The sequence below is a fragment of the Lolium rigidum genome, chromosome 6, assembly GCF_022539505.1.
Source record: "Lolium rigidum isolate FL_2022 chromosome 6, APGP_CSIRO_Lrig_0.1, whole genome shotgun sequence".
Lineage (NCBI taxonomy): Eukaryota > Viridiplantae > Streptophyta > Magnoliopsida > Poales > Poaceae > Lolium > Lolium rigidum.
Window position 1 is genome coordinate 54963818 of NC_061513.1, and position 10231 is coordinate 54974048.

Genomic DNA, 10231 nt, shown 5'->3' on the forward strand with positions numbered 1-10231 from the left:
ACAGTACTAGTACTATTTTTGCTCCCTAATTTGAGAGTGATGCAGATTTACCTACTGAGGTACAGAACGAATTTATAATTTTCGAAGTGACGCCAGGCGGTTTTGGATCAAATATTATTAAACTTGACAAGCTGGTCTCAAGCATGTAAGTGTTTTCTATTGCTCTAGACAGTTGCGGAAGCACAAGTTTGCCCCTAAATGTGGTGGCATATAGCATGGTTATATATGATTTTTTTTTATGGAAGTTAAAGTACGCAAGGCTTTGAATATTGACACATGTGAGTGAAGATGTTAGACATTTTCGCACTTATATGAAGAAACTTTGTTAATATAATGTCGAGGAGCTCCATTTTTTTTCATGGTTGTTAACTTGGATATTTCTGTATGCTCCTTGGGTGTGCTCATGTCCTGGGAAGTGGGAACTCCACTTCTGTTTTTTGCTCTCTTTTTTAACTATTTATTGTGTTAGTCAGATGTACAATAGCCCAGGCGAGCTACAAGCGAGAGAACAAACTTGACTAGACAATCAACAATTTAAAAAAACTATGAACAACAAAAGGACCTCAAGTCAGCTCTCTTCATCGACAAAAGGTGTGACGCCAAACAGGGATAACTTAGGCCGTCCTGTTGAATTCTGATCACAATATCATTTTTTGAGTAAACAACTACTATATGCTTTGGTGTAATCCTGTGACCGGGGGCTGTAGAATCTGTTGTAGAATCTGTCTAACAGAGAAAAATGTAGTAGGAGTATTTCCATGCGGTAGGAGTATTTCCATGCGGACAATCGGGATCACTCTGCTAACAAAAATTCATTGATACGAGAACCAACCTGAGGTTGGGTGGTTAGGAGGGTGGTTGTACCCCCAGCTCACCAGAGTTCAAATCCCAGATTTGACATCTGTGTGTCTCATAAAGGCGGAATATTCATTCAGTGGGAGGCGACGTTCCCGTCGACAGCGAGGCGCCTGTGGTGACTTCGTCAATTTCAAGATCCAATCCGCCGGCTCAGTCTTCCGGAGGTGCTCATAGGGGTAGGGTGTGCGTGTGTGCGTTCATAGGGGTGAGTGTATGCGCGTGTATGTGAGCGCCTGCGTTTGTACTGTGTTTCTCAAAAAAAAAATTCATTGATACTGATAAGGTTTTTCTATAATTGCTGATTTTTAAGTGTTTGTTATATCCTATTTTTTTATAAATTAAGACTCTTCTATTATTAATGTTTTTTTGCACGTATGGTTTGGGTATCCAAAGTTTCATATTTTCACAATTCCATATATATAATTTTATTTTTTACATTCAACTGAAAATATTGACGGGCACAACAACTCGGGCCATCATGATCTAGTAATGCAATAAAGCCGCATGCATAGAGGCTGGGCTGCGGTCTCTGTTTCAAAAAGGTGCACGCTCCCGTCGGCAGAACCAACCGCAGAACCTTCTTCTTCGGCGCCCGGTGGCGAGTATGTGATGGCGACAGCAGTGGTCGAGAGGTGGCCGCTTATTAAGCCAGCAGGAACCCACCAAAGAGTGTCGATGAGACTTAGCATCTGATGTAGTAATACTATAATCTCACCGGAAAAGCGAAGATCACATAGCGTGAAGTGCCGGGATCTCTGAACGTTAGAGCATCTCCACTCGTTGGCGCTCCCCACGGCGAAATTCGGACGAAACAACCGCCGGATTGGACGAAATTAAGTCGTGGGGAGTACCGTATTTCCAGTCGACCCGGAGTTCGGCGGACATAGTTTAAATTCAAACAAAGCGTCGTCCCGCGCTACAAATACGGCCAGTTGATCGGCAAAAGGAGCAAAAGGATCAGCCACAGATCGGCGATCGGAGGGAAATTACACGGAAACAGGCTCATCGGCAGTCCCGGCCGGCACGGCGGTGTCCGACGGACCGGTTCCTCACACGCCGTGGCCGAAGCGGCTGCGGCGGTCGACGACGAAGCAGCGGCGGTGGACGTCGAAGCAGCGGCGGTCGACGAGGTAGACGGTGAGGAAGCCGAGGTAGGAGCCGGCGGAGACGACGAAGGACTGGCCGGAGTGGCTCGGAGGATGTCGCTGCGGTGGCCCTGGTACCAATTCCTCGTCTCATCGTCCATCAGTTCCATGTTGCCGCCGCCCATCAGGAAAGCCAAGTCTGTGTTTCTCTTCTTCGCCGCCGCCGTCGTCTTCAGCAGAGTGGGCGGCTTTTTTCACCCTCTCCGCCCTGCCGCTTGTTTCCACCTCGCGCCGTTTCTCGTCCGCCGCTCACTCTGCGTTCGTCATGCCTGGCGGCCGCTCCTTCTTCGCCCGCGGCTTCCTCGTCGTCGCCTTCGGCGGCATTGTGGTGGACGAGAAGACGAGGAGGAGAGCGGTGGTGGACGAGAAGACGCCGCCGGGAACTGGAACTGGAAGACCAGGAGGAGAATGGACAAATTCGGCGGGAGAGAATGGGGATATGCAAGCAAATTGGAGGGAATGGGGATATGCAAGCAAATTGGAGGGGAAATCGACAGGATTTGGTTTTCCTGTCGCCGACTACGCGGGTCCACACGACGTTTCGCGCCAAAATCTTTCGTCCGGAGTCCCCGAGCGCGTCCCGGGGGACCGGGGATGGCGTGGGCTCGCCGGATGGATGAAGGGCCAAATTCGGACGAAAACGAGAAACCGGGAGCGCAACTGGACCGATTTACACCGTCCGGATGAAAAAGACGTCGCTCGGGCTTCGTCGGGGAGACGAGTGGAGATGCTCTTACGACATCGCGGAGTGCGTCATGGATTCCTCACTTTGTACGAGAAACTGCACGAAGATTCTTCCAAGGATTCTTCTAGCTAGCTGGCCGACCGCCTGTAATGCTTTCGTTTCACTTTGTACGAGAATATGCATGAAGATTCATCCAAGGATTCGACGGTTCTCCAACCACTTTTGAAAAGAAGGTTGGATCCACTAATTTTACCACCGGAATCGGCCATGGTCGCGCCGTGGCTTCAACATGACTACGACAGTCGGAGCTCAGAGTGACGACAGACACTTCGATTAATTTATTCCCATTCTTAACTTTTTGTACTAGCACCATGTTAAATTAGTTTACACAGCACGATAACATTAACCGATAACACACACACACACACACTGCTTGTCACTAGTGTTCATTCGCACATTCTTACTTGCTATATATTCATCCTATCAACGGGCTGGAATTGATGGGACGGCATGGCATCTTAGTTTGTTCTGTTCCGTACGTGCGGACGAATCGATCATGACTTGAACGGGTGGTACACCTTGAGGTCGGACTTGATTCCGGCGATGGAGCCCGCGGCGGCGGCGAGGGAGATGACGAGGCAGCAGACGCTGAGCATCTGCAGGCACACCCACTTGGTGCTCCACCTGGGCACCTTCTTCTGCACCACGTACATCTCGACGGGGAAGTAGACGGTGAGCGGCCAGAAGCCGAGCGCGCCGAGGAAGCCCACCACGTCGTTGAAGAAGGGCAGCATCATGGACACGACCGTCGTCGCCACCACGAACGCTGTCCTCCAAGTTGCCCTGAACATGTTCACCTTGCCCCTCAGCAGCGGGACCTCGACCTCCCCGTTGACGAACTTGGAGTCCGGCCACCTCTGCGCCGCCGACTTCTCGACGAAGGCGAATAAGGGCTGGCAGTAGACCTGGTAGGCGCCGACTAGGTGGACGACGATGGCGGCGTTGGCAATGTCGAGGAGCCAGAAGGGCTCGTAGAAGCCGAAGCCCGTGAGGAGGTTCCCCGGCGCGGCGTCGCCGAAGGCCGCGTAGCCCATGCAGCCGCACAGCATGTAGAAGACGGTGGTGACCGCGACGCTGACCCCCGTGGCGCGCTTCATGACGGTGGACTCGGAGGGCGGGGGCGCGCGGATGGTGTCCTGGATCTCGATGAGGATGAGGGAGTAGGAGTAGGCGAAGGCGATGTCGCCGAACGCCTGCGTGCTGCGCCACACCTTCTGCATCGGGGTCACCGCTGCGCCGATGCTGATCCCTGTCATGCTGCCCTGCACGCCTCCGTTTGCTGCATTATTTGCATCGATTCATCCATTAGTTAGTTAGTTAACACATTGGTCAACGTGAGTCATGCATGCATGGATAACAGGGTGAGTGTGTACCTATGACTTGGACGATGCCGAGGCCTAGGCCGATGGAGGAGTAGGTGAATGACATGGCGGCGGCGAGCATGGAGAGCCATGAGATCTGGTCGAAGTCGGGGATCTGGGAGAAGAAGACCTGCGCCACGCCGAAGATGAGCATGTAGGGCGTGCTGGAGATCTTGCAGGGGTTGGCGTGGCCCTTGCCGTGGAAACAGTTTGCCCGCCTGATGGCGAGCATGCTGGTGGATGCTGCGATGGTGTAGCCGATGGCGACCCCTACTATGTTGGCGTACTGCAGCACCCCGCAGAGCTTGACCTTGACGCCGCTGAGGTTGGCGTTGACGGCGTCCATGTAGGTGTAGTTGCGCTTGCCGGTGCTCTGGTCGCCGGAGCGGTAGCAGTCGGCGAGGAGGGAGGAGGTGAAGTAGGTGACTAGGGAGAAGAGGAGCATGACGGCGGGGCCGGCCACCCAGCCGAGCTGCGCGATAGCCCAGCCCAACGATAGAACCCCGGACCCGATCACCGCGGTGATAATGTGCGAGCTAGCCGTCCACATGGTGCCTGCGCGTGCATCCCGTCAATCGTCAGCAACCAAGAATCTAGAATCGTATACTGTACATCCACACCATGATCGAGACGCAACGCAACATTTGCATACTTACCGGTTCGCTTGTTGCGGCCATCGTCGTCCAAGCCCTGCTTGGACAGCTTGGTCTCGCCGAGCTCGGCGGCGGACACCTGCATCGCCGGCGGGTAGTAGAAGGTAGCCACGACGTTGTCAGCCATTTCGATCGATGTACGCTTAAGTTCTGCCAACAGAGAGCAGGTGTGAAGATTGGGAAGAACTAGTTAAGACGACACCAGCTAGACGGACCACCACAGTAGTAGTACGTGCTATGACTAGAGTTGCATGTGGTGCATGGATCTGATCTCTGCAGACAGAGTGACAGACACACACACACACCGAGTAGATATCTGCAAGCAAGCACGAGGTGTTGTGTGTGTATGTCTGGGTGGAGAGGGTACGGGAGCAATTTATAGGCACGGTGGGTGGCGTCAGGCCTGCCGGAATCAAGGGGCCTGGCTGCCTTCCTCCGTACGTGAGTGGGTACGTTGCTCAGTGGCTGGCGCGGGGAGGTGGAAGGTGCAGCTAGTGCTAGGGCTGGAAATCGGAACCTCCTTTTGGACTTGGGAGACTCACTGCCTGTAAGTATTTTACATGTGTTTTGGATGGTGGAAGTGGAGCACGACAGGGTAGTCTTCCCAGAAGGGGCCGGCTAACACCTTTCTCCCTCCATCAGACACAAGCTGATTGCCGATCGAGCATGCAAGTATAGTGGACTTGCATGCCTGGCTGGCTCGCAATGTCAACGGGTGAAACAGCAGAGAATACCTAATTCGCCAGAGCGCTAGCCCTAGGATAAGATATTAAGATTGCAGCAGTGTTACCACCACTGCTTTGCTGAACTTTGCCATGAGCAACTGGCCGGCTACCCCAGCTCCTGCTCCGCTGCATTTCGAGTCGGTTATAATTATACCTTTCGCTGCAGAAGCTGTATGCTCGATCGATCACTGGCCCTGCTCTTGCTCTGCGCAGCTGGACCGACCACAAGGCCCTGTCGATGGATGGAGAGAGGGGCTCACTTGCTGTGGTGGTGCTTCGTCTGCACCGATCGCATGGGTCTTATATAGGGAAGGCTCCGCGCCATGAGCCGAGATCGGGCCCGGGGCTATCGTCCATCCTTTTTCTGCTTCCATGGAGCAGTGGAAATGGAATAGGGTTCGGTGCCTCACTTCTTTTCACCCCACTTGGGCCGCCGGGCGTGTGTTCGATGGCTATCGTCTCTCCATCGCCGTATCACTTTTCGATCACTGTCTACGGCATGAGATAGCTGCAGTACACGATCGCTCAGTGCTTAAAACTTTGATTCCGGGTTTGTGGAACAAATCATTGCAGCCTCGATCCCGTTTGACCGGCCCTGCCTGCTGTTGTATCCTCAACCTATGGAGGAAAGGGGACGCACATTTGCACAAAAAGTGGCCAGCTGGGACGAAAGTTTGTGACGGAGCCGGGGAGCCATTCTTTTCCGCGGGAGATGTTCGTCCTTATATGAGTTAATTAGCTAATCCCCATTACAACGTGAATATGCTACATGTGTAGACCAAAAACTATTTAACATACACGGGAGATGCTATGAATCATGGGGGTATGATGACGACCTAACAAGCAGCGTTTAAACTAGTTAGCTACGAATCGTCTCTCTAAGTTGTTTCTGGGATCGACGATAGCTTTTGGTGCGGAGAAAGGAAAGCAGCGGCTGGAACTGTCTCCATAGCCTCTTTTTGTCCTGACCAGCATTTGTGCTCTTAGCGCTGATGTACTCGAGTGGCAAAATTCTATTTCCAAATAACGAAGTGGCATGAAGGTTAATTAAACTAGTAGAGAGCGGCCTGCTAACTTGTTAATTTTTTAGTATCCGCTGGTAAGGGCTCAGCAAGGCTAGCTTGTTAATTTTAGTATCCACTAGTAAGGGCTCGGCAGGCTTTGTTTTAGTTTAGTTTATTTTATTTGCTTTTTAAAAGAAAACTAGCATAGTGGCCCTCGCAAACTCGAGGGCGCCAACGGTGATGTGTCCGAGTTGTTCGAGAAATATAAGTATTGAGGTTTCATAGATAGTCATATAACATGACATTTTTACTTCCGTACGCACCCTCTCCGAACTCGCCAAGTCATCAAAATACATGGACGGTCAGGATGCAACGATACCGGTTTGGGTCTGGGGGCAGGATCGTCCTCCGGAATACTAGTGCGGGTTTGGGTGGGTTCGTACAGCCCACGTAGAAGTCCGTATGATGCGAAACGTTGTGTATTATATGCGTTCACGAAGGACACTAGTAAGTTAAATGAAGGTATTCCGTGGAAAAAGATTGATGACCTTGGAGCATATTCTCTTTTCCTTGGAGTGAACTATCCAATTATGCTGCCATTAGATGGTGCAGATGTTGTCCCAGGATGTCCGACGAGAAGAAATTGTGTGTACACCTTGCCGAATGAAGCATGGCTTCGCAATTCGCAGCTGCCTGAAATATGTCGATTCAGTCTGAATCTTGAAGATTGCGCTGTTGGTTTCCAAACCAACGTCTTGGAGAAAACATGCAAAACAAAAAAAGATAGGTACCTGGTAAAGACACCGCTTTGGTTCATCCCAAACTTCGCCAACGCCCCGGATTGGAACAAGTGTGATGTTTAATTATGAAACAGGGCCCGCAGCCATTGTACCTACTGATAGTATGTAATTTCATAGCTAAGGAATGAGGCACTTGTGGTCTACTAATTACAACTGTTTTGTAAAGAGGTGGTCTATAAGTATACCCCTCTCTTCATTGATGCATTTGTGGTCTACATGATGGTACACTTATATATGGGTGTGGCTCCTCAACACAGAATGTGGGGATATTATTGTGTTAAAGTTGAAGGATTGATCAACTATAAGTTCACTTCTCTAGTTACATTACTAGGTACTCCGGTTGGCTATGTTGTGATAAACACATTGTGTTCTGTTGTTCGGTGAAGACAAAACTAGAACTATGGTATGCTTATGTGTAAGACCAAGCAAAGAATTAGCTTGAGATGTTAAAATTCATATTTGAACTACTTTTTTATATGAAAATTTGAAATATATATGGTACTGTATATGATTATGTATAGCAACAAGCGATGAAAGGGCTGATGCTCCTATTCCTTGTCGGTGGGAGGACTATGTGTGCGGTGACTTGAGCTAAATTATTGGGCATAGCTATGTCGATTGGTCCTTGAAGTTGGAGGGGCTAGGATTTCGGATGAGCGGATGGGAGAAGTTGTTGCTCATGGAACAAAAGTCCTTAAAATAATAATATTGGTATATACAAGGTATATACTTGTACTACTATTTTAGTACTACAATAAGTATATCGGATTCATCAAAAAGAAAATTATCTCGGGTTCACAACCACGTGGGGTCAAGGTGAGGGAAAGTTGGTCAATACCTTGGAATATGTTACCACTATATCCCCGCCCCAAGTTCTAACGAGCGATTAACCTTGCGGTTATTTTTTTAAAGGGAAATAGCGGTTCCTCTCCCCGGAAACATGCCCCGCATCTCCACCTCCTAGTATCGTAGTACATCTTCTCCACAAAAAAACCCTCTTATGTCTCTCTCTCCCGTTCACCCCTCTCTCCCTTGCATTAGATTACCAACTCCAGTGAAGCAGAAGCGTAAGGTTGAGGAGATTCCTGATTTCTACCACCAGTCCATGGGGTGGGGCAACCTCCACTACCCACTGGTGGAGAACATAGCCGAGCGGGTGGATATACTCAGCATTGGTCACCTCGCTCGAGGCACGATCGGCATGCGGCATGCCATCCGCGAAGCGCATAAGGTTTCGTTCGGTGTACCTAGCCTGCTCCACTGCGACCCCGATACTTGGCCGGACGACCGCGACAACACTGTAAGAGTATTTATTTATTTACTCATCTCGTTTCAGCTTGTGTTTTTTCAATCAACTTTTCTTACTGCCAAACATCATGCATGTATTTAGACTCAACATCATCACCTAATTTGGGTGTACTGCAAGGTTTGCTACCTTCACTATGCACATGTACTCTTCGGAATTGCTTTATTTATCCATTACATTTGAGCATCAGTTCTGCACAATCCGCTCTTCATTCTGTCGAATACCTTGCATGCATAGAAAATTTTGAAACAAATCCTATTTGCAGGGCATTAACGCGTTGCTGATGTCATTAGACAAGCTGACAGCTACATATCAGATACTATTATACCTCTTCCATCTCTGCAAGATGCAGGAGTTTTTTTGGGCCCTACTCGTGAATGGTGGCATGGCAGCCCACCATTCCTCTTCAAATACAAAATAGATGAAAGTTTGGAACTGCTCAAAGTACGGATCGTCAAGACGCCGTACAAAGATGATCTAGCAGGGTCATGGCAATACGAGGTAATCGTTGTATTTGACGACTTGATCGCTATCCTACAAGCGCCCCTAGAAAAGGAGTGGAATATCCTAAGAAACACGAATTCTTTGAAGGAACCAGCTATGTCGATGCCATGGGCATTCCTGGATATGGTACAAGTTCACACCTGCATCGTGTATACGCAGTTACATATCCGTATGGAGATGTTCTAGTTTGGGAACCATATACCTCGGGTGAGTCTTTGTTTAATATCTTAACTAGTAAATGGCATGCTGCACATGTTGGACCAATTACGATTTGCAATACTGATGTACAAAAGTTGCGTTCTAAATGTTGTTCAAACTTTCAGTACAACTAATAATTTGGTTATACCATCAAAATAAGTGCGAGCATACAGTTTATAAATATGAACAAAAAATTGGAATCTTTCTTAATCACTATCAAGTGGGACGTGTGATATCGGTATGAGCCTCCTCTAATTTTTCTACATAATGGAAACATGACGATTCTAGAAACACGTGGACACTGGTGTGGTATTTTTTCACGCGAATACCTCTAATCCCAACCGTTAGATTTTGGATACCAACAGTTGGAATTGCTGCTACATGTCTTGTTCAAAACTGGTGCATTGTAGTAGTAGAAGATAGAAGATAGAAGATAGAAGATAGAAGAGAAGGGATAATTTACAGTTTAGTTCCTACTTGTTGTATTGTGGTTGATCTTTGTGCATTGTAGGGACAGCAAGCTGGTAATTTTCCTCCGGACGTAGTGTATGATGAGCTTCATTATTCATGGCTGTAAAGATAATTTTAATGCACAAACTTATTAATTTTCGAACCTGACTGATCTGACTTGGGGCATATTTTCTTCGTATGGAATTTCATGGGTATTTAGACTTTTTATTCGAGATGATTACCATAAAAAATTTGAGGATTGTATAATTAGGAGTTTTATTCTCAGATTGAATTATGTTGGATTTTGACCTCTACTTGAACTTCTTGAAATGAATCCTTTAGTTTCCCATGTGATGTACTCAAATACACCAATATGTTGTATTATTGAATGGAAATGAAATTATATCATCCCATCTAAATCCTAATGCGTTTTTCCAATTCTTACGTTTTCAGATTTGTGCAAACCAAACATGCCCTTCTTA

The 10231-nt window shown here is 48.4% G+C and overlaps 1 protein-coding gene across 1 annotated transcript; it reads right to left on the reverse strand.

Moving 5' to 3' along the window:
• Positions 1 to 3160: 3160 nt before the first annotated feature.
• LOC124668231 (amino acid permease 3-like) lies at positions 3161 to 5060 on the reverse strand. The gene is made up of 3 exons (XM_047205406.1): positions 4766 to 5060; positions 4122 to 4664; positions 3161 to 4027 (listed from the first exon to the last, which is right to left on the reverse strand). The coding sequence occupies exons 1-3, from the start codon at positions 4887 to 4889 to the stop codon at positions 3243 to 3245; spliced, it is 1452 nt and encodes a 483-aa protein (XP_047061362.1). The 5' UTR covers positions 4890 to 5060; the 3' UTR covers positions 3161 to 3242.
• Positions 5061 to 10231: the final 5171 nt, after the last annotated feature.